General features: G+C 39.0%; 1 protein-coding gene across 6 annotated transcripts in view; it reads left to right on the forward strand.

Annotated features, from left to right (window-relative positions):
* The window catches only part of LOC120797388 (adhesion G protein-coupled receptor L3-like), a 212250-nt gene that overhangs the window by 74694 nt on the left and 111759 nt on the right, over window positions 1-25797 (forward strand). For all 6 annotated transcript variants that reach the window (XM_040141016.1, XM_040141010.1, XM_040141014.1 and 3 more), the window contains exon 4: window positions 3942-4155. In XM_040141016.1, the coding sequence (XP_039996950.1) occupies window positions 3942-4155 (214 nt within the window). The remainder of the gene's footprint in view (window positions 1-3941; window positions 4156-25797) is intronic.

Genomic DNA, 25797 nt, shown 5'->3' on the forward strand with positions numbered 1-25797 from the left:
GATCCAAAACCACGTTTCTCTTGTATCTCTGTTTATCCAAGTGTTGGAGGCTTATTTAGTCCGGCTCATTGTAATTGTGTGTGGTGGCTGACCTTAACTTTTTGTCCCTGACACATTTTCTTGGGATTGAAATGAAATACAAGCCCCCCAAGGCCCGCGTTTTGTTACTAATGATGACTTTTAAATGTCATTGTTACTCTGCTCTATCTGCAGTACAATGCCTGCTGGTTTGGAGGAGGTAATGGGTCTGAGCTGCATGTCAGGGACCCAAGGACAAACTCAGCTTTTACACAGCAAAATTTTTTTCCTCCTTGCTCAGTATCACTCTTAACAAACCCACAATTAAAAGCTCCAAAGCATTTCCCCCTCAGAGTGGTTTTTTTAAAAGCTCTGCAGGGGAGCGACATTTTCCAAACAACCATATTTCTCTCTGACCTTTCTGTTGCCCTTTTTTGGTGAGTAATTGCATTTTTTGAAATATTCATTTGTGAATTATGTCATTTGCAACCATCGTGAATAAAGACAGTGCTCCGTGGTGTGAAAGTAATGGAAGTATCCGGCATGACCCTTACAGCTCGCTTTCCTCAAACAGCTACTCCTTTTTTTCCATATTCAGCAGTGCACTTGTCAGAAGAATTATCCTGGGAGAATCTGCAGTGAAGAAAAAAGAGATACGCAGTGCATATAAATACTCCTCTAAAGTATTAGCTGGAGAGGGAGGAAGCGAGATGAAGTGAATAGAACACGGGAACTTAGATAAGAGGATGGACTTTCAATAAGAGTATTTCGATTTGCGATAGCTCTGTCAATTTTGTGCGCAGGTAGACAGCGATACGTGCAAGTGGGACAGGATGCTGTCTCTGGCACCCGAGGAATATGAGCCCTATCAATCACCGCCTTCGTGCACAAATGTAATTACGCTACAGTTGTTGACTAGCCGAGCAACCTGAGACATCATTGGCATGTATTCGCTTGCTTACATTAGGAGATTGTTGGTGCCCATGTTGACGGCATTGGGGGTTGCTACTCTCTGATGTTTTTTTTTAGTGCTTCCTATGGGGAGATGCTGGCATAGGCTGAGCCCCTGTCACCACAGGGTTACAAAGCTTAAGGCAATTATTTAAAGCTTTTTGATTTCAGAGGAAAACATATTGATCACATTAATTAATTTGAGAATAGAAGGTTGCATAAAGGCTCCTATTGTTAGGGCCATTTTTGTTTTTTCTACACTTTGAGTGGCATTCAGAGTCAATCACTCTTTTGTCATTTGTTGAAGTGCACCATCCTAAGTCAACTTATGTTATCCCTTTTCTCTGCTGTTGTCACTTTCAAAGAAGTGTGGCGTGATCCAGTACTTTTCAGGAGGCGGAATAAATCTTCCCATTATGAAGAAGATAATTGATGGCTCTCATCACCAAATTAAATACAATTATTCAAATCTGTGATGTTTCAATGGCAAGAGCGCTTTACTGTATTGGGGTTTGAATGATCTATGAGACAAAATTAAACGCGATGATGAGGGGCTTCTTTTGTTGTTTCACCCCGGTGTGTGGATTTGTGTTTTCTCATGTTTTTCTGTTTTGTTTATTTTCAGGTAAAGATTAGAAGTGGTACCTGACATTTGAAAAACTGAAAAGGGCAGAGATTGTAAACCCTCACGAAAATGCAGTGTAATGACCACCTATGCCGCCCGTACCTGTCCGACATTTATATCATGATTTTTTTTATATTTACACAAACAACATGGGCCTGTATCATGGGTGTTGTTTTTGTTTTTTGGTTTTTTTTGTAATCACAAGTCCAAATACATCTTTGCGTGAGAAACAATGCTGATAAGAGCAGTGAAAATGAATTAAAATAGTAAAGTTGTGGCTGAAAGATGCTAAAGCACTCCACAGAGCTGAGGGGAACATAGAGTCAGGCGATCATTTTCTTTGGGTTTATCATTGTGTGCGACCCTTTAAACATAATGATTTGATCCATTGTTAATATGGAAATATTGCTTTGAGAAGCTTTAAGTCATATATGTGCTTTCAGTAGAGCTGAACTGTCATTCTCAGCGTACCCCTTAATGCACCTAAAGTACACACTCGACCTAGGCACATTTTAGACAGAGCAGTTTATTACTGAAGCATTTACCATTTCTGCTAAAATGCCCTCACCATAAAATGTGCAGGTGAAATGACATGATAGACGTCATAAATGTGGTTTTCAAATCTATTCGTAATATCTATGACAAAATAATTTCAATTCAAGGTCCACTTACTACCTTTTTAGCAGCTTTCAGCTATATTTCATGGACCATCAACATGCCGGGATTGTCAGTTATGTGTTAACAAATGGTCATTCCATTAAGATGTGGTTGAAAGCTCAGAAAAAAAAGCGACAGTTGAGATTCGATCAAAGACACTGATCCTATTTGCTGCTCACGTGTTTGTAACATTACGTAGTTTGATAGTTGCAAGAGATGTAAAAAGGAGCCTATTTTTACTTTCTTACAAGGACCATTTAGTAGCTGTTCTGGAGCTTTCAGTCACATGACCTTGGAATTGTAGATGTTCAGATTTACATCTTTTTTCATGGAAATTTGAAAGGATACAGTTCCATGACAGGGAAAACTCCATCTGCTGAAGAAGATCATGTGATATGATTGAAAGCTCCAGGACTACTACTAAATGGACCCTGTGGTGAGACTATTCTGTCAATTATTGTTTCCCACACATGACAAATTCATAAGAATCCTAAAGAATCTTGTGCAGGTTTGTTTAAAAAAAATGTTTATTTATTTTTTTTTATTTTATTTATCGTTCCAAAGGTAATTGTGACAATTTATCATGATATTGATTTCAGGTGATATGGACTTGCCTTATTTTCGCATATGGAAACACTCTCTCTGTGCCTTTGTTCTTTCTCAGTCAATGTGTCCTTGCTGATGAATGTCTGTGCTGCATGTTGTATAGTGGTGGCTCTTGCAGCACAGGCCCTTGTCTGAAAGGATGTTTATAAAAATCCATAACTGCCACAGTCCTCCGACAGTCACTCAGACCAATGTTTACGTATCTCGCTCATTTTTTATTCTTGCTGTAAACACAGAACTCCTCCGGTCTGTTGTGCACGTGTCTGATGTGCACGGTTTTGAGTCTCCGCAGACGCGGGTGGGCGTGTGTGCGTGTGCCTGTGTCAAGGAGAGGGAAAACAGCAACCCCTGGACTGCCGCCGCTAGGTCCCAGTAGCCCTTCTGGCCATTTTGGCTCTGCAACAGACAGCAGATTTTTGCCAAACAGACTCTCTGCTTTGGCTTGAGGCAACAAGCACCTTTTGACCCTCTGCGTCCTGCCTCCATGTAGCTTAACTGGAGTGGACCGTTTCACCTTAATATACAATGAATGGAGCAGCTCATATGATTTATAGATTCTAGTTTGGAGGGAAATTCGAACCATTTACATGAGACACACTCTGCTGTGGTTTCTTTGTCTCTTTGTTTCTTTCTGTCTCTAATTTCTCAGTTGAATGCCAATGTAATGAATGTGTATTTTCTCACAGCTAAATGCAAACATCATGTCTATTTCCTTATGTTTGGTTTGTGTCAATCTCTCAGTCTTTCCTTCCACAACTCCTGTCCTCTCGAGGTCCCCTGTGGTATTGCTCATCCTCCCACTCCAAACAACCAGCATCCTGTCTGCCCACACTCTCTAGGCCAGGGTGGACGACCTCTTCTCATATGTCTCAGTGTCAAACCTTTTGATTGCAGGGCCTCCCATCTGTTCTTGTATTTTCCTGCTGGAATATACACATTTTTTTATTCATGTCTGGGCAAACCCCAACTCCAGGATGAAGTCATTTTCATACTTAAGTGCAGTAATCCTTTAACCAAAATAGAAAAGGAATTAATCAAAATAACATAGCATTCTGTTTTTGTTTTTCTTTTGGTTCCTTTGCAGCCTTCAGTCGAGCACCCATCCCCATGGCAGTGGTGAGGAGGGAGCTGTCGTGCGAGAGTTACCCCATCGAGCTACGATGCCCGGGCACCGACGTCATCATGATCGAGAGCGCCAACTACGGTCGCACCGATGATAAGATCTGTGACGCAGACCCAGCACAGATGGAGAACACCAGGTGTTACCTGCCAGATGCATACAAGATCATGTCACAAAGGTAAGGATATATTTATACTTTAATAAACTGTATATCAATGATTTAAACACATGAGTTACAATATATTTTCTGCAGCATATACTGTAGATGTATCACTTTAAAGGTTACAATAACAGCTCTTTCCTATTTTGTCATTTATAAGCTCTGTCAACGATGGGCTCCCATTCTGAATAATGTATGAATATGTACACACACACAGTAACACAGAAAAAAAATGCTTTATGCTGTTAAGTAATTGACTCAAGTAGCTGTGTTTGTTAAAAAACATAATCAGCAAGTCTTCAGGTAATGAGAGATGTTGTCATTCACACCGTAGGTCTGCTGAAGCGGAATAAAATCCGCTTCTCCACGAGACAACGTTTTTCTTTAAGAAATCACAATTGATCTTGCTCACTCCTCAGAAGCTGGAAATTTCATGGCTTTGTGGAAAACATGTATCTAGATTTTTAGAATGTAGAACACACGTTATCTCAATGATTATGGGGATTGGCCTTTAAGATTTGTAAAAAGTAGAAAACATAGGGTTATGTTAAAAAAGTCACTTGTGGTTTTTAGAAAATTAATACAAAAGCCTGACATACTTGGCTGCTAATCTATACCAGCCGTAAATTTCCTCTGACACAAATCAATGTTCATATGAAATAATATGAATACATTATCAGTTATTTGTCAAGATAAAAATGTGCTTGATGAACTTTGCCAGATGTGAGCCTTGTTTTCAGAGTTATGACCCTGCTGTGCAGAAACCGAGACATGGAAACACATTTGTCAAGGTAGACGGACTGTGGTCTCACTATTATTTGGATTTAGCACTGTAATTGATTGTTAACATTTAGTTAATATATACACAAGTTTTGGGATTTTAACCAAGTAGTCTGTATAGTCCATCTGAGGTCTTTTGTTGACTTATTGCAGCACTTAGAGCAAAATGAAGACTCCTCTCTTGGATATCATTTTGAGTATGGTTTCTCTTCCCTTTGAGGTCAAAACACCCTTGAACACTCAGAAGGAATGGACTTTATCTAAATTGCTACTCGACGTTTACGCTTGTCTACCTCTTTTTATTTCCAAAGCTTAACGTATGTCCACTTCTTTTTATTTCCAAAGCTTTGGTTCCACATTGGACTTGCAGAATATTAATGGACCTCTGGGCTTTATCAAACAATTGCTCTTGGCTTTTTAGTTTGGTACCACGGAGTTCAGATAATCAGCTGTGTGAAAAGCAGCTGATGGTAAAAAGAGGTAGTTTGAAACATGTTGTCAGATAATTGATGCACCCTGTAGCTCCCTTGTTCTGCAGCCGCCCACTCAGACTAAAAATCCCTGCGGGAATGAATCAATGAGTCTGCTTCTGTCAAGAACACAAAACTAACAAAGTACTAGGGAAAGCACATCTTTTTAGCATTTTGTTGCTACCAGGGAATATCACTGATGCTAAAAGGTAACTACAACCCAATTCAAAGCCAAAGCACTCAGTCTTGGGAGAGGAAGTTGGTAAATGGATGGAAGCTGTGGGTGGTATGAATTGAGAATGGATGGGGAGGGAGGGTTTCAAAGTAGGGATGGAATGACTGGATTCAATGATATTTGTGGCTGTAGCAACACAGCTACACATTAGCATGCGGAGGTTAGCACAACAAACAAACGCTACCCCCGACTATTTCATTATTGAGCCGTCAGAGCTGTTGCTAGGTACCTGTAGCTAAGCTCATTAGGTTTAAAAAGAAAATGAGAACAAAACAAACAAGCAATTACAACAGAGAGAGTCTTAAAATACTTGTGACAAGGCAGAGGTTAAAGCCAGGGCACAAAGATCTGACTTGATATATTTGGTGTTTAGGTGCATACTAAACGAGCATCAGTGAGGATAATGTGACAAACAATGTCACATGTTGATATATGTCTGGGTAAATTTAAAGTGTTGCTTTCTCTTTTTAATTTGTCAGTGAATTGGCTTTGGTCAGATTTATAGTTTGTACACCAACATTAGCACAAGATTTTGTAATTATTACATTTATCCCACACACAAACGTATTTTTGTCCTCAGTAGATTGTCTGCCTTATAGTCTCCAATGAGTTAATTTCAGCAGTGATGCAACTGTGCCCTTTCATTAATATTTCAGCTTGATTTTCCTCTCTAATGGCATACTTTCCTGTCTCCTTTCTCCCCCTCTATTTATCATCCAAATTATGTGATTAAAACATTTTTGATTCGCAGTCACCTGATTTCCAAAGTAGTTGTGGTTTCCATGGGCTGTTTGATTACTTGGCTAATGTCTGGAATGATGTGTTGTAGGCTATAGAAAACAAAGGGGACATAGAAAATGGACATACTTCATTGATGTTTTTTGGCGTTTGTGGTAGTGAATTAGCATAAATACTCCATCAGTGCTAGCCATGGCACTCTTTGTGTAAAGAAATTATAGCCTATTAGTCAATACTTAAATACTTAAATGTAAAAAAACAAAAACAAAAAAAAACATGGAACAATAAGCCATTATCCGTTTTTATGCCTCCACGTCACTGACAGCCATGACTGAAGGCATTATGTTTTTGGATTGTCCGTCCGTCTGTCCATCCGATTCTTGTAACACGAAAGCTCAGGAATGCCTGGAAGGAATTTCTTCAAATTTGCCACAAATGCTCCCCTGGACTCAAGAATGAACTGATTAGATTTTGGTGGTCAAAGGTCAAAGGTCAAGGTCACTGTGACCTCACAAAACACGTTTCATTCATTTGCTAATTATGATAACATTTTCTTAATACCTTTCATTAATTTTTTTAAAGTCTTCATTATATATATCATACGGGTCTGGACAGACATGTCAGTAAACTGCAATTTGACTGTATGGCAGAGGCATACAACCTAGTTTCATACAATTATGTATCATATACATATATTTATAGGACTCCTTAAACTTTTTTTTTGTTTTTTGTTTTTAAGAATTAAGAGCAAAGATATGCACTGAACAAGACCCTTAAGTGTTGTTAGTACTCTGTCGGGCAAACTGTAATGGCGATACTGTTTCTAAATTACATCAAACATATCCTTGGAATTTCTGTACTATAATTTCTTTTTACTTATCGGCTGACATATATACAAATACTACTGTATTTAGCATAAGCTAGTATTGACCAATATTGTCAGTCCAATTGATTTATAGGTCAGGCTCTAAGAGAGACACTGATGAGCATCTTGTTTACTGTGAAGTTTCCAGTGAATGTTGGTCCGGCGTTTGTCTTAGTTTAGGCTGCCATCTATAAAGGACTGTACACTATAAGGAAAAGCTGTGTCCCAAATCCCTACTACATTCAAATGCTAAGCAGGATTTTAGTATGTAGTGTGGTCACACTGGAAAATGGGATAAAATTAACTGTACTCAAAAAAAAAAAAGGTATGTATGCATACTAAAACTCACTTGATGTACATTGTCCCTCTTTATGGTGCACAAAGGAAATGGAGGTGCTACTCACAGCTGCAAACAAAATAAATACATTTCTAATAATCGTGAAACTGGCTCCTGAAAGATCTTAGAAAACAAGTATTAAATATTTAGAAATCCCTTAAGCCTCTTCTTTGTGAAACATAATTGGCATCGAACATATGGAGAATTTATTCATTTTCTGTTGGTATAAAATGGTATGAAAAAAGGTATGTTGATTTAATGTATTCTAAGTGCTAAAACTGTATACTATAAACTGTATACATTTAGTATGTAGTACGAAATTGGGACACAGCAGTAAATTCAGAGATGGGTGACTAATCTAATCTAATTTCTGTCTTAATTTTACAAAAATAAACTGCTTGAGGTGTAATAATCTGAGCATTACCTTAATCTGGTTAAAATCTAATTACCATCCTTGTGAATGCACTGATAGTATTTTCCTCTTGTAGGACTCTACACTTTTTTTTCCCCTCTAGTCTGTGTACCACCTGCCTCCCCTGCGGGCACCAGTTAAGTTGTGGTGACTGGCAAGCGTGGTAGTTAACATTCACATCTCATCTGAAGATGAGCCAAGCTGCTGCCGGCTTAGTATGTATGCCAAGCTCCCATCCATCACCGGCAAATGCCCAGCCATGTCATCGGTTCACGTGAGCTGTCAATACACATTTAGGCAGCTCAATCCCTCTACTCCCCCGACCACTAAGAGTCTGCATTGATATTCAGCTATCAAACCCAAGCACTACCTGTTCCAGTTTAGCCCACTTTAAAGAGTGTATACTGGGCTGCTTTGGCAAGGTGTTTGGTTCTATTACAGTCTTTTAGGCGAGAGCTTATAGCACCCTGTATGTGAGTGATAGCACGCCACTGAGCTTGTGAGTGCTGTAATGCATCTCAAAATGAAGGTTGTCTCGCACCATGCTGTGACAGGGTGAAATGAATGTCTCTCTTTCATTAGCCATTCCTCCCTTGGTGCTGTGAACATCATGGCTTTGCAGAATCCAGAATATTTAGCCTCTGCATAAACATGTCACCTATAGGTGGTGCCATATTACAAGCTAGATAGAGGCTAACTTGCTGAAATTGAAAAATGCTACCATAGATTAATTTAGCAAAATTTGAAGCCATTTGCATAGTGTATACAGAAAGTATTCCGACCCCTTCACTTTTTCAAATTGTTATGTTTTATTCTTATTAGAAAATCGTTTAAATCAATTTTTTCCCTCATCAGTCTACACTCAGTCATAAATGAGATGTTTCTACACCTTAACTGAAGTCCACTTAAGGTAAATTCAATTCAGATTGAACATGATTTAGAAAGGCACAAACCAGGACTGTTCTTAGAGCTGGCCGCCTGGCCAAATTGAGCAGTCAGGGGAAAAGGATCTTGGTAAGATGTTCACGCCAGAGATCCTGGTTGGGGATGGGAGAAACTTCAAGAGGGACAGCCATCACTGCAGCACTCCACTGATCTGGGCAGAGTGGCCAGACAGAAGCCTCTTCTCAATGAAAAACATATGAAAGCCACTTGTAGTTTGCAAAAAAAGCAGCAAAATGATTCTCAGACTGTGAGAAACAAGATTCTGGTCTAATGAATCCATGATTAAACTGTTTGGCATCAATGCAAAGCATCATCCCTGGCGGAACCAAGGCACCGCTCATAAACTGCCCAATACCATCCCAACAGTGAAGCATTGTGGTGGCAGCATCATGATTTGGGAATGTTTTTCAGTGGCAGGGACAGAGAGTCTGGTCAGGGTTGAGGGAAAGCTGAACGGAGCAAAGTACAGAGATAACCTTAATGAAAACCTGGTCCAGAGCGCTCTGTATCTCAGACTGGGCTGAAGGTTCACCTTCCAATAGGACAATGACCCTAAGCACACAGCCAAGACAACACAGGTGTGGCTTAGGGACAACTATGTTATTGTCCTTGAGGGGCCCAGCCAGAGCCCTGACTTGAACCCATTAAAACCTCCCTGGATGACCTGAAAATGGCTGTCCACCAATGGTCCCCACCCAACCTGAAAGAGCTTAAGAGGATTCACAGAGAGGAAGGGCAGAAAAACCCCAAATCCAGGTATGCAAAGCTTGTTGCATCATACCCAAGAAGAATTGAAGCTTAAATCACTGCCAAAGGTGCTTCAACTAAGTGCTGAGTAAAGGTTCTGATTATTTATGTCAATGTGATATTTCAATGTTTCCTTTTTATTAAATTTGCAAAAATATCTAAAATTCTGTTTTTGCTTTGTCATCATTGGTCATTGAGTGTAGATTGATGAGGGAAAAAATGAATTTAAAGAATTTTAAGATAAGGCTGCAACATAACAAAATGCGGAAAAAGTGCAGGGGATACTTAATACTTTCTGAATGCACTGCACACACATACTGCAGTCTGTGATTTTTGTAATCATTGCTCTTCCCTTGTGGGATATTTTTGGAGCTTATTGTTTGGGAGCTGAGGCGTCTGTTGAGGCGTCTGCCTCTCTCCAACAAATGTACAAATCTAGTGCCACTTCCCTCTGTGTGAAATCACTGGAGAGGCCGGACATTTGTGCTATCAAACAACGGTGCCCCTTTTCTCATCAGAGCCTCAGTGTCTCTCTCCTGCTCTTTTTGTGTTCCCCTTTTCCTTTCCCCAAGGCGGTGTGGCCTTCACGGCCAGTAATTACAGGCTATATCAAAGCTATATATCACCTTATATCACAGGAGACCTCAGCAGGCACCTTAAGGGACAGCTGATAGCATTGTGGCAGGCTTGTGCATGACCCCTGAAGGAGAAAAGAAGGTCAGGAATGAGCGAACCCCCCTACCCAACACATTCACATCCCAACACACATACACATTCTGGTTCCCTCTCTGCCTAGACTCTTCTCTTTGTCTTTCGTATTGCTTTAATTTTGTTTCTTCAGTCTCCGTGGGATTCTTTGCACCGCTGTGTCATCAAACTTGTCATTTCAGAGAACAAAGACAAAAACATACTTTGTCTTAAAGCATTTTGTGTTTATGCACACGACACTAATGATCAAGGTTAATAGACATAACAGCTTGATGAGTCTCTTGAGGAGGATAAAACTAAATGAATGCAACCTGTGATTTGAACCTGATGGCCTTGTGGTAGTTGACATTCAACCTTCCTGTTAATGACATCTATGTAGAAAACAAATGTGTCCAGGCCATTATTTACTTCACCACACTCAGGATGGAATGCATGACAGAAATGACTCTACTCCTCTAGGATGAAAATGCGTGGACAGAGGGACAGGAATGATTGAGGGAAAAGTAGATGGGAGCATCCTTTCTCCTTTGCAGATGATCTTTCCCATACGTTCCAGTTCTCATTATCCTTGGCTTTTGACCTTACTACAGAGTTGAAGGATTTGATGAGATATTTGTTTGCGCAGGGGAGTAGGATTAACTGAAGAATCCCCTTCAGTTTTTTTGCCATCTTTATTTAAATCCTCTCATTTCAAGCCGGATGTTAGGGGCTAAGGCTCTTGGGGGAGAAAGGAAAAAAAACAGAGGTCCATGCATTGCCCAGTTTCCAAAAATACTATGGTATGAAAAGGGGAAGTTACAATTTTTTTCAGGTGAGTTATAAAGGTGGAATTAATTTCCCTATTAATTTCAAGGAACATACAGAGAGGGTGATTCAAGCCAACTGGTAGTGATATACAGACTATACAAAACAAATACACGGTACTTGTAATTCCAGACAACGTAAAACACAAGCACATGCCTGCCTGTCCTCACTTGCCCTCAGCTCTTAGGGTTGCTAGGTGCATATGAGAGTTTGACCATCTGCTTTGTTCTCTCCCGCGTATCCCTTTTCTTGGTTTTGTTTTCAGCATTAAGTGCTTAAATGTAATGAATACATAGTTTTATCTTGGTATATTTTATATGGATGCTAGATTAAAGAAAATATCATAAAATAACTAAACTTTGACAGTGTAAAGAAAGGATATCAGTGTTTTTTAATGATTAATTATTTCATAGTATGTCGCCATAAAAAGTCATCTGGCTGTTTTCATGTACTTAAATGGTTGCTCTTGATTATTAGATATTTATCATTAAAGACTAACGAAAATGATAACATGAGAATTTAAAGGTGCACTGGTCCTGCACAATAAGTTCAGTTTACTCATCACAAGGAGTATAACTCAGCTTGTGAAAACAGTTGTATAATGTATTCTGACAGTTTGGAGAGTACTTTTCAAAGTTTGAAAAAAAAAAATTAGCTGACACAACCCTGATGACATGACTAGGACATCATCAGGGTTATCTCGGCTTGGGCTGAGATTTAATTAGTTTTTAACAGAAAGCCTGCATAAAAAAAACTGGATTTGTGGAATTTGAAAAAAGTAGGTAAAAAGGAACCGGGGGGGATCTAATGAAAGATTCTATCAAGTTGCATCATGGGAAATGTAGGATCCGGTGTTTTTGGAGCTTGATCCAAATAAAAGTCAGGATATCTGAGCACTTGTGACCATTTTTTGAGTTTTTTAAGTTTATCGAAGTGTAATGCTAAGTTGGTAGTCTTAGTTTTTTGCAGCCTTAATGCAGTCTTTTGCTTCTTGATGCATTAAAGGAAGCTGAAGAACATGCATATTGATATAATAGCCAAAAAATTCTTATATGGTCTTTAATATAAGCATATAGTCAGCAATCATTGGCATTAAGAGAGAGCTTATCATGCTGAGCAGATGTGAGAGTAATACCATCATTGTTCATGCATGACCCCCAAAGCCCAACCGCAAGTGGCCTCCCTTGTTTAAAGTCGAGGTTTGCATAAACATTTAACTCCCCAAACAATGAGATGTCGGATGAATTAATGCATGACTTTGATATTGGAAGTGCAAATGTCACGCAGGTGCTGCTTTATATTAAAGGTTCTATTAGGCAGATTGTAATAAAAGGTACTCTGTAGTCCTTAATTATATGGAATGATCACTACCACTGCTACTTTTAGGGATTTTATTCCTACTGGGCCAACTAAACTAAAAATATAAAGTATATTCATGCACTTAACAGCATATATTAGATTATATTGAGTGCATATTTGGTATCAATCATTCTCCAGAGTTTCTGAGGTCCTGACTACGAGCTTTTTCTACAAGCCTCTCTCTATTTATGCAGGAGTCATTGGCTTGTCTTGCTTACTCTTGGTTGGAGGCTGTTTTTCCATGATACAATTATGTGTTGAGCACCTGACAATTACAGAACAAAAACATGACCGATGAGCGCAGCAGGGGACAACTGTCTGTTGTAATTGTATGAACAAATAGAGAATGGTGGGTGGTTTTGCAGCTAGCGTTAATATGCAAAAGGATATTAATAAAAGCTCTGGCTGAAAGAGAAGATAAAGACTCCCTTTTGCTATGAAGCAAACAAATAAACACATTTCAAAGTTCTTTGGATTACTGTAAGAATTTAAACCGCCTTTCCATCTGTGCATGTTTTCCTCCTGCCCTTGTGTAATTTTTAAATCAAAGATTTACTTCTTTCACATTCTATTCTTTTCCATCATTAGATGACATCACCTAACATTCAGCACCCTGTCTCATTTTTCAGCCCTTGTCTGCCTCCAACGCTACTCCTATCATGCCGTATTGGCCAATTAGTTGCTGTAAATTTCAGGCTGGCAGCCTATCCAGTCAGCTCGGGTCTCCAGACGTGGCCATACAAGACTCTGGTGGTGATTAGATGGAAAAGGGATCCTGGGGTGGCACATGGGAAATGTTTAAGGACATCTCCCCATACGAAGCGGATTGGTATCTCTCAGGAGATACCGATAAAAGAGGAGCGAATTGACTCCAACCAAGCCAGTGGTTTCAATCGACCGTAACGGTGTCCATTTTTGGATTCTGAGCTGAATGCCCCATAGACTTTATTATGCCCCTACAAGTTGAGCACTTTGCCCAAGAATCCAGAAGTTTTGGAGTTTTCAGAAATGTTTTTATTCTTGGCTCCCTTCATATTACCCCCAGGAAGCCTGGAACTGTTCGTAGGGCCTTCTGGTATCCGATAAATAGCAGTCACAGTGGTGGCTCACTAAACATGGGGTTTTATAATGTGTTAAAAAATGGATGTAGAAGGCCTCAGTCCATTTGTCAGCTAGGGGACTGATTTTCACTTGGGTGAGTCCAAACAGTAAAGAAAGAGCTAATTCAGACAGGAGCAGGTGGTTAGTCAGTGCAGGGAGCAGGCTAGACTTTTTCCTTCCCTCTATCTGATATTTGCCCTTCTCTGCGCTGCGCCCCATAGTCTTTCATCTTTATTCTTCTAGTTTTCTGCTTCTTCCTTTTTTAATTGGCAGGTGGGAGTAACCAACATACGCATCTGATGTAACTGCTGTGTCTCTTCCTTCTGCCCTGAAGCGCTGGATCCATTTTTTTTTTCTCCAACATTGAGGGGTCATGCAACTTCTACTGACCTTTAATAACTTTGCTGGCTATTCATCATCTCTCCCCCGAGATAAAAAACAACACCCTTTCATGCTGATTCATGGTTCATTTTTGGAATGAGATCCAAAAAGTCATGTGGTTCTTTCATCCCCTCAGTCTACCACTTTGCCATAAAAAAGTACTTTTAATCTGATGGCATTTCTTCAGATTAACATCTGCATTTTTCAAGATGTAGTATTTTAATTGAGGGTCTGACTGGAAGAAGTCACCATAAGAAATGTATAATGCCAGCATTATAACCATCAGGTTTAGGAGATGCTGACCTCTTGAGGGACGCATTATTGGACATACAGTTCAAAGTAAAAACCGTTCAGTCAATTTATAAGTCCTCTCTTTTCCCCATATATTTAACAATTGTTGAAATGCTTTTTAAATTGCCTTATAATGTTATGCAGCAGTATCATGACTGTAATAGTTTTGATTAAATTTGATAAGGGTGAACAGGCAGTTCATCTTTTGCCAAAAAAAACTTCCCTCAACTCTCTCTGTATAGTCAGGAATTGTCAGTTTATGTAATCATATAAACGGCTTAAACAAACTGCTTCAGTCTCAGTTGTGGCAGTGGTGGCCTTATCGTTGCATATAAAAGTAAGCATATCTAATTGAATACAGCCTTATTAATCACTTAAGTGAAACAATAGTAAACATCAAAAAAAGGTAATACATAATTAATTTAGTTGTACTACAGAGTCAGTGTGCAACTAAGGATCATTGTGTTATCAAATACAATTTTCAGTATCTCTACAAACACAGAGGTACATCACCTGCCTTTGGCGCTGTGTGTTCACACCTCTCTACTCTGAATCACCCTGACAAGAAAATTATTATTGCACCATGCTTTGCTCTCTAAAGAAGGAACCATTTTTGTCAATCACCACTGTGTTTGGTAGGGCTTATTAAAATGTATGAGACGAGCAATGTGACTGACTGTAGAGATGATTAATCACCATACCCCTCATATTTATATTTGACTTCATCCTACCCTTCGGTGCATCACTAATGTGCTTATTGATGAAAATAACAACTACCTTTAGATAAACCCTACCCTCACTGCACTTGTTCTAGGTGCCGTGATTGTGTAATGATAACTCTTATTCTTTTTGTAAGAACCTCATATTGTGTAGTTGTTTTTGTTGCAAAAAAAGTGTTTATCTTAGGTATGGGAACTTTTTTAAATGTCATATCCTTTTAAATACTAACTCCCAAGCCAAAATGGGTTGAGTACTCCAATGTCAATTGCGCATCTCCAGGATGAAAGAATCTATTGGATCTTGTTTTTTCATGCAGTGATCTACAACAATTAAAGGCATCTAAAATAAATTTTATAAATAATGTTTTACAAGCCATGTTTTCCTTTGACTGGGTTTGGTTTTTGTAATTTCCTAGGTTTGATTAGGCTTTATCATTGGCTACTGATGCTGGGAAACTGAGTCATTTCTAAGCACCGTAAAGCTTTTTGTTACACTTCCAAGAGTCAAACTTGTCTTTGGTTCCATGATAACAGGGCAAAGCTTTCTTGTTTTTCGCATCTGTTGTACAACTCCCAGCATTTGTCATGGATATTTAAAATGTGTGATTGCTCTGTGGGATTTTGTGTCTATGTGAAGGGTGATATTTGTCATGTGGCTTGGTTGGCATCAAACATTGGTTGATAATGACTCATCTTTTAGAGTTACAGCTGCAATGATGTACTGTAAGTCCCACTGAAACGATGGATGGCTCAAACTGCCTGGCTAGGAAAGCCTACAGTCATTGCTCACCCCAGCATTACAAGGCACTTTCTACCTCTCTTAATCCTGCTATCTTCCCCTCTCTCTGTCTATTTCCCTGTCCTCTCAATTACTGTGTGACTTTGAATCCCTTTTGCCCTCCTTAGCACTCCTTTTCTACTTTCTTCTATTTCACTTAAATGTTTCTCTTTTTCTTTGTGTCTTTCTCACATCTCCCTTTTTCTAAAGGGCTTATGCTCAACATGAATGAGTAGCCACAATCCAAATTCTCTGGTTGCTGTACTTGCAAGGGCAGCAAAAGAGGGATCTACATTCACGCTACATGCCCTCTAACCTTGGTGAGAAGAATTCAACGGAGGGAGACGAGGAGCAGTTTACCTTGTTTCCTTCGTGAGTCTCTGATGGCTGCTCGTGGTTAGCAACTCACAAATTACTTTGGTAGATTCTTGGTAGATATGTGTTCAAATTTTCGCTTTGAAACATGACAAACTTTAAATCCTAATCAGTTAAAATGGTGGTTGAACCCACCTGCATGGTTAATATGAAATGGGAAGCTAAAACATCATGTATCAATCTTTAAGATGAAAAACTGATGACACTCTCGTTATCAATGTTTCATAGCAAAGATGCATTATTCACTTTGATCCAGTCCCGTAAGCTGAATATTCATTGAGTTTGTACCACTTGAACTCTATACATATCCAGTAATCCATACCGAAAGACTCAGCAGTACACTTCTGTCGTACTAAGTACATGACTTTCAGTGCATTTAGAGTTCATGACAGTAGATGGATTTAATCAGGCATCACTTGTCAGTTAAGTGACTGACATGGTTTCAATTGTTCTGATAATCGCAATCAGGCTAATTGGCCATTTTTCACCAATGACATCCTCATGTAACGGCATTTAGGAACATTTTTGACCTTTCACTTCTTAATTGTAACCTTTGTCACTGCTGTAAAGGCACTGGAGTTCTCGTATGTCCGTGCTCCCCATATTCTATAGACCTACTACCGGAGTAGTTTTTAAATCTTTTGGGCCAAAACCAAGTAGGGTCCCAAGTCTGCATAAACAAATCAGAAGTGAATTAAAATGCTTTGAGCTCCTTGGAATGTTTACTGAAATAAGATTGATATTCAAGCTTTTTTGTTTAAAAAGCTGAGTTAATAATGTTATTGCACATGGCGGAGACCAAGTCTGTGGTCTAATAATTAAAATATTCAAGGGGTGCAGCTATGCAATGGTATGCTACGGAAGGTCTCTCATCCCCTAATTGTTTTTATTGTTTTTTCAATTTACCAGGTTAGAACTTGAGATGTGCACGTGTTCTCAGTCTCAAGTCTAACGTCAAGTCAAGTCTTTAGGGAATCAAGTCTCAATTAAGTAAAGTCGCGCAGCAGTCAAGTCCAAGTCAAGTCTGACTCGAGTCCAAGTCTCAGGTCTTCCCATGCTAAAATTATGAAGGGAAAAAATTGTTCTTGTCTTTATTTGTGAAAATGTTGAATTTTCAGAAATGTCTAAAAGCTTTGTTGACAGCAATCTTCGATGTCCAGTCTCAAAGTAAATATCTTCTCTAAGCCAGCATTTCTCAACCTTTTCTGACCTGTGAGCTCGTTTTTGGGTTCCAAAATGTCTGACACCAGCAACTAAAGTTTTCTGAAGTTGTTATGTGAATTTTAGCAAGACGTTCCAAAATTTTTTTGTATTGCAATAGAAATCATAATTTATTTCAAGCCTTTGACAAAACAATCTCACCTCAAAGTCCATTTACTAGCGGTCCTGGAGCTTTTGATCATATTACATGATCTTCATCAGCAGACAAAGTTTTCCCAATTGTCACAGAGATGTAGGTGTTTGAATTGTTTACTTGACACCTCTTGTACTTCTCATCCATGTTGGCTTAAAAGCAAAGATCCAAAATGTATTGTTGACGTTGGAAAAATATAAATATATAAAATATATAAATAAAAAATATTTAAATAAATATATAAATATTTCAAACCTAATTACTTTTTTGGTATAAACAAGAATAATAGCATTAATATTGCAATATATTAAAAGGAAAAAATCCTCCACAAAACTGTCTTAAAATCAGGTGACCCCATATTGGCTTTCCGTGCCAAAAGATAAAAAAAGTTCTGCAGAAACTGTTCTTTGGAAGATCTGTCGTTCATTGATCCTGACTGATTGTTTCTCCACCTCAGCCTACCACTGACTCATGTTCAGCAGCACGCATGTTCCTTTCAAGGGTTTTGTTTGTGTCTGGAGTGGCCTCTCCTGCTGGCCCCATACTTGTATGTGAAAGCTAATTTTGCCAGGCTATTTTCTGACCAGGGAGTATGTCAATATTACACAGTGGGAGAGCTCTCATTCACCCCACGCTGCATTCTTATTCATGAGCATTCCATCAATCGCCTCCTCAGCCACCGGGCCGTGGTTGTTCATTAGTATGGTGTGATTTTAAGGAAAATGCTTTTAGCTGCCACAGAGTAATGTTACACCATAAAGAAGTGTAACTTGTTATGCCTCCCGTTCACCATTTCCTTTAGAACGTTTTCAAAACTGCTGCATATAAAGCAAGAGAAGGCCTTTTGTAGGTGCTGACATGGACCTTATTTTCTCAGGTACATGCTCATTTGGGTGGGGAGTACAGAGGCTGGGAGCTTAATGACTGTGGTGGAGGCTGTGAGGCTCTTGATAGGGATCTAGCATTGGAATTGAACATGATGTTTATCTTGTCTGTGCATAGGTGTAGCAACACAATTCTGGATTGAGTCATTATTTGAATTTTAGAAGAATTGTGGTAGGCATAGTGAAACGGTGATAGAATTTAAAACTGCAGCTTTAATCTGAGTGGTCATATGGCTAGGTAGAAGGAGGCAGAAGGATACACAGAGGAAGTTAAGAAAGGAGGAAGTCAGACAAAGAGTGTTTTCATAGTTGGAGAATGAGAGAGAGGGATGCAGCAGAGATAAAACATGCTTCATCTGCACTCTTTTGCCTTTTTCCCTGCTGATACTTTTGCCATATAATCATGTTTCTCATGTCACCTTGAAAAGCTGATAGAATTTACTTTGTCTACTAGTCCCTGATATGGTTCCTTACAATGCTGTTCCCTCACAACTTGGACATCTGTTGGGGTTTGATTAGTTACAGGATGGGAATTTGAATTTGCTGTTCACGAGGATCTTGGTTTGACACTAAACTTTACAGAGGCATATAATGTGCCACTGTTGTTGGTCATGGTCTATGAATTTAAATATGAATGTTAACATTTTTCTTTATGCCAGAGGGAAGCTCATTGTCATTTTCCAATTTTTACTTGCCACTGCAGAAGTTGCATTACACTGTAGTTTTTCTTGAGCAATTTCAAGACGGTACCACAATTACTTGTTGTTACACCTTAGGCCTTCCTCAAGATGCAAATTCACATGAAAGCTGAGAACTGTAGAAAAAGCCAATGACCTTCTGTCAGTATATTTAATAAAAGATGATAAAAATTATGGAAGTGCTGATTCCATCTGGGAAATTAGCTTGCTGCGGGAGCATAGACATAGAAGACATAAAATATAAACACACAACTAGAATATAAAAAAAATACCATACAAACTGTAAATAAGAAGTAGTATAATGGTATAACTAAATTGTTTACTAATAGCACACCCCTTTTCTTAAGGAGCAAAAGCAATTTAAGAATTTATAAGTATGATTCATTATTGAGTACAAGAAAAACACAACATTTGAACTGTTAACGCTGTTTGTGCATAAAGTCTTAAAGCCATACTTCACATATTGGAAATCAGGATTCTAGAGTTTTTTTTTTTTTTTTTTTTTAAATTTGCTACCCATTCAATTCAGGTCACTACATATACGTGATGACTGCAATGATATAATACTTTAGGATAGCTTACCAGCTATCAATAGTAACTAATGAATTAAATTAGCTATAATTATAAGTAGGTATCTACTCTTTCTTGAAAATAGACCCTGATTTATAGCCAAAGTTGAAATCTAATTGTACTACAAATATAATTGTATTACTGGTGTTGTAAAGATGCCAAATCTGAGCTCCTCTGTACTTACATACGAATGCAATATTTTTGTCTCTATTGGATCACCTTAGACATGGTGGATACAGTTTCCTCAGAATCGATCGGTGAGGAGGTTGTCTTTAGTGCATATTTATCCATGTACAAAAAGCGTGCCTTAGAGAATTGGTCTCCAGCATTAGACACCATGGCAACAGAGCCTGGTTTGAACTTGAGATGTCTTTGTAAGAAACAGCTAGGGTTAGGCCCAAAGTTAGCTTGCCTCCCCACTAATCCTGCTTTGTGAGACAGGCCTCAGGTCATAATAGATACCAGAAATGATGGAATTAAGTTAGGAATCGTTTTATGTTCTGCAGAACAAAGTGTGCTCCAAAAAAGTATCATTTTTCCAAAGTGTTTTGCAATAAATCTTGTGCTACAAAAAGATGATAACGCAAAATACATACCGGGGTTGGGAAAACAAACCGAGCAGAAACAAACAGTGAGGATGACACACTCTAAACTTTCTTTTCCACCGGAATGAGACTCCCCTCCTCCTCAGGCTGTATCTCAGGAGACCTGTTGGTATGGAAGAGAAGTTAAAAGACAGCTAAATGTCTTGGCTTCCCTTGACAAATTCAATTGGACAGTGGTGCTGCGTGGGGTGAAATAAGGCGGATGCCCTGTCACCTCTACAAGTACAGGAAAGGGACAGAACTATATCAGTTTTTGTACTTCTTGTTCTGTCCTTGTTCACCTCGTTTGCACTCCTCGTCTGACAAACGAAAGCTCTGCATAAATCTGAAACAGTCACATAGGGTGTTTATTAAATAGGGCTCCTGAATTGACGCTTTAGAAGGAGATGATATTAATACAATATATATGACATAAATTATTGTATGTAAACAACAAATTGATTAATTGCTTTGTTGACAGATCATTCAGTTATTAGTTATTTTTCAAGAAAAAACACCATACAAATGCCTGTTCAAGCTTGGCTTTACTACTCTTCTCAGCTTTATATTATTGTTAATTGAATATCTGTAGGTTTTTGGACAATTTTTTCGGACAAAAAAAAAAGGTTACCAGTTTGGGGTCTGAGAACTTGTGATGGGCATTTTTCACTAACTTGTTCCTTGTTTCTTAACACACAGACATGATAAAAATACTTTTAGATTCAGCATGACTTAAAATTCTTGACGATATAGTCTTCTCCAATGTCAATCCCATGAAAAACATCCAAAAATCTGCATCGAAATCATAGGATAACTCCAGAACTTGCCTGAGAATCATCACAAGTTTTCCCCAGTATCAGAGTAATGCAGTGGTAATTGTCTGTACATGCATGGGTACATTGCAAAAAGGAACTCCTAGTAGCTAATTCAGCTTTTAATCGGGACAGTTTCCCAAAATGTAAACAAATATAGTTCGCAGGTCTCTCAGTTTTGTCTAAGGGGGGTGGCAACACTATCAGACTTTGAAAAGTTTGAAGTTATAAAATAACCGATCAGTCAATTAATCAAAAAGCAAAAATGACAGAATAATTGAGAATGAAAGAATAGTTTCATTGCATACACAGATAATGTTTTGATTATACACTACATTTTTATTAATAATGTATCTCTAAATCTATCTCAGTGGCGGTCTTGCAAATTTAAAAATATTTTAACCTAATCAAGTTGTGGTTTGCCACTGTTGCCTTCCTACCATCAACATAACTGGTATATCTCTAATTAATTAGGACCTCTGTGCCTTCATGGGCCAGGAAATTACTTTGCCCTCAGATTTAAATTATGACTGACAGTACCGTGGGCATATTGACACTGAGTAGACAGAAGAGTTCAGTCAAGCCCAAGCTTTTAATCCCAACCATGCTTCCTTCAGGACAATTTCTTAAGACCCGTGGTGATTTCCCGCATGCCAATGCAGGACTGGACCCTTGCCGAGCTATCGACACCTGACCCCTGCTGTATAGAACACTAAGGTTACTCATAACCCCTGCTTGTCTTTCATTACTGAGATGTGAATGAGGAAGGTCAGGGGTTGGCTCGCATCGATCGGTCAACACGGGAATATTTGATTGTCGCTCGAGCGGCTCTGCCAAGGCTCTCTTCTTCATGGCAACAAAGGGGGCCATTTGAATGTACAAAAAGGTTGAGCATGTATAGTCAACGCAGAGTTTTGAAGTGGCAGTTTATAAACCTGCAAGGTCATACTCAGTCTCTTTCATTCTGATATTTTACTTGAAGGATTACAAAATAGCGGTTGTACAGATAAATGTATTTATTGCTTAACCTTGTGGCGTGTATAACCAGAATGGTTTATTATCAGGGGCACCTGTTTGTCCCTTTGTCATAAGAGGTAATTAGCAGCTAAAGGACCCTCCTAGAAGCTAAACACTATGACTGACCGTTAGAGAAGTGATGCAGTTTTAGACTTTGAAAAAGGGCTTTGAAGAAGGAAAGTGCTGGGAGCATATAGTGGCCCAAGTTGGACATTGGACGTTACCATGGTGACAGCGACTGGAAATGAAAAATCTGTGCTTAAAGGCAGGCCTTGGTGTGTGTGTGTGTGTGTGTGTGTGTGTGTGCTCGGGAAAGTGAGTGAGAGAGAGAGAGAGGGAGATGGCTGGGGGATCAGGGATACACTATGCTTATTGATTTTGTGTGTAGATTATAAATACAGTGAATGGAGCTCTATTCTATTTGAGTGTTGGTCTGAGTAGTTTTGTATTCTTTTTGCAGACAAACCTCAGAATTTTTTCCAATTTTCCAAAACAGAGATTGAATGATGGTCCAAGGAAAGGATTAGAATCTTTTTGTTGTTGCTGTTCAGCGCTTGCAGCCACATAAGCTCCCTAAAGCACTCCTTTGACTCGAACCAGCAGCAGACGTCGCTCTTTGTGCGTAACAAACAGGACTTGATGCCTAGCAAGAGTCAAACCAGTGGCATTTCTGCCTCTCTGTTTTTTTATTCCCCATCCATCCGTCTGAAGGCCAGCACAGCAGTGGCACCACTGGGTATCTGGCTGAAGAATCTGGCACTTGCAGAGATGCTCTTAAGATGGGCTCAGAGTCTCAGCAGGAATGGTTCAAAAGGCTAACCCAGGTCAGCAGTTCAATGGGGCCTCTCATTGGAATATCTCAGGATGCTATAGAAATAGTTTATTGTGTGTGTGGATGCATGTGAATGTCTGTATGCACAATAGCCTGCTTGCAGAGATGCTAGTGCTCATACATACACCGTTTCAATTCAGCCACTGATGCGTATGTGTGCGTGCACCCATCAGAACCCTTACTGAATACCTTCCATGTCAAATTATCGTTTTCCTTCAATATGTGACACATAAATATACATTTGACTGGTTGTAAGAAAAAAAAAGAATATGACCCAATCCTCTTTTACACATTCCCCCTGGAATGAGGCTTAGCCTAAAATGGGCCTACAGGCATAAAGTCCCAGGGGCCTTCCCTGGAAGATAAATCAAGCGTCACCAGGAAGATAGGGAGCAGCATCATTTGTTGGCAAGAATAGAAAAATTCATCCTGGAAATCGTAAATCATTAGACGGGCAGGCCCCAGTGAATAAGCCTCACCCACCAAACAAATCGATTCCTGAAGTCATTGCACATTTCAATCCTCCCTCCTTCCTCCATACAGGCACCTGGAGAGACACTGTGGGCGTTATGATGTACATATACATACCCGGAGATTAGAGGCTTCTTGTTTTTGACAGAGTGACAGATATTTAAATCAAACACTGAGCTTTATTTACTTGTTTACTTTCAATTGAAGAGCTGTATTAAAAATATGTTATTAGGCTTGTGTAATGAATATCAGTATCAGCAGGTTAGTTTCATGGTGTGAATGCCTGTAAGTGGAAGAGAGAACGCTTTTCCAATCAGTGCCCATTCTTCTAACAGCAAGACATGTCTTGATGAACTATTGTCCTGAAGCTAGCGGAAATAACTTTTATACTAATAATAATAATAGAAATAATGTAGCTCAATATAATAGTACCTCCTACTTCTAATGACTTCATGCACACAAAGAACACTCCGTCCTATATCAGTTTCCAGGTTGAGACTTTTTTATTGAGGCTGCTAAACAGTGTGTTTTGCTCTAAGAAATGCCACTCATCCAACGCGGAAGCCTCTTAGACAACTGACATGTTACTTACTGATCAGAGCAGAGGGAAACCGTTACCTCATGGGAAATGATCACACAGTACAATATATTGTATCTTATGAACTGTCACAATTTGTGTGTTGAGTTGTCAGTCCTCCATGGCAGAAATCCCTGTTGCCTTGTTTTAAAGGAGAGCTTTTAGGGGACATAATGACAGAGTACTTAATCCCCGTCATAGCTACTGCATCATGTAAATCATATATGTCTGCATGTCTGATGACATAACATACAGCTCTCCTTCCTAGCCTTTTCTCTAATTATCATTACAGCGTAAATGGAGTGAGGATAGCAATAGAAGCAAACATCTGTTTATTTCAATAAACATAAATGGCTGATTCAGCTGATTCAGTTCATTCGCAGGATAAAACAAAAAAAAAAATAGAGTGCAGATAATGCATTATTTAGTGGAATTTCCACTCTGGATACAAGGTCGTGTGTGTGTGTGTGTGTGTGTGTGTGTTTGTGTGTGTGTGTGTGTAAGAAATTGCCTGTGAGAGCGATATTTAAACTAATATTGGCAGAACTTGGAATCACTATCAAGTTTAAACAAAACATTGTTCTTTGCTCTTTTTTGAGCTTCGCAATTTTTTAAGATGTGTATCTCCAGACATCCAAAGAAATGGTTGAGGATTATTCTGCTAAGTTTATCTTTGCCCTTTTGAAATAGACACTCATGTCTGCGCTCCAAAAGACCACTCACTGTGTCCCTGCCTTGAAAGCAGAGATAAGCTGTGCAAGTGAACGCTTGTATCAAAAGGGCCTAGCATTGATGTCAAAGAGGATTCATTACATGAGCTCTATTGTCTTCAAAAGAATTGTTGTATATTACCAGGGTGTGAAAGAATACAATTGAACTGCAGCAATATGAACTTTAGCACTCATCCAAATTAATTATCATACCAGGGCCAAGCTTTTATTGTATCATTTAAACACCACACTTGCAATATAAACTCTAACTGCACTCCCCTAATAAAGGCAATTTTACTGGAGTTGTCTGGATCAGTAATTCCTTTTGGTTTTTTTTCCTAATGTTGAATTTGGAGGTGTCCAACTCCCCCAGCCCTCCCCAGCATGGTACAAATTTATACTTTAATGGAATTTTGCGCACAGTCAGATAGATGTCTACAGCATGTGCAGAATCACGGATTGACCTTTGGGGTAGAGATATAAATGGCATCACCTGGTACCTGTTGTGGCACCAAAAGAGATGGATTAATTTCAAAGAGGCTAGCTGAGCAAGTTTGATCTGTCTGCAGCTGGATTACTACTCCTTCAGAATAAGCAGGAGTCTTATTCAGAATTCCAGCAAAGAAATGAGAATGGCTCTTCATATAAATATAGAAATGTATTTTTATCAGAAACAAAATACAAACAGCAAGATATAGATACATATATATGCTGTGCACAAATAGCTTCTTCATGCACATACACTACACTGATTAAAAAAATATTTTATTTCCGTTTGTTTTAGCTCTCCACTTGCACTAGCAGATTGGTTTGGAACAAAGTGTTAGGTTGAAGTAAACATGTACTGAGAAGCTCTGATGTTTGTCTTCCTTTTAAGCATTGCTATTGTACTTACTCACAGTAGTATTTAAGTTTCTCAGATTCAGGAGATACTTATGATTTAACAGGAGGCATTGGTGCCACAAAGTAGTGCAAGTAAAATAGGAGCTGTGTCTCTGAAGCCAGTTCCCATTCAATCATATCCTATGTAAGACAATATAACAGGTCAAAATGCTTGGGATTAATCAGTTAAATTCCAAAGTACAGCAAAGTTGTGTTGAGTAACT

Source organism: Xiphias gladius, chromosome 12 (assembly GCF_016859285.1).
Source record: "Xiphias gladius isolate SHS-SW01 ecotype Sanya breed wild chromosome 12, ASM1685928v1, whole genome shotgun sequence".
NCBI classification, from domain to species: Eukaryota; Metazoa; Chordata; class Actinopteri; order Istiophoriformes; family Xiphiidae; genus Xiphias; species Xiphias gladius.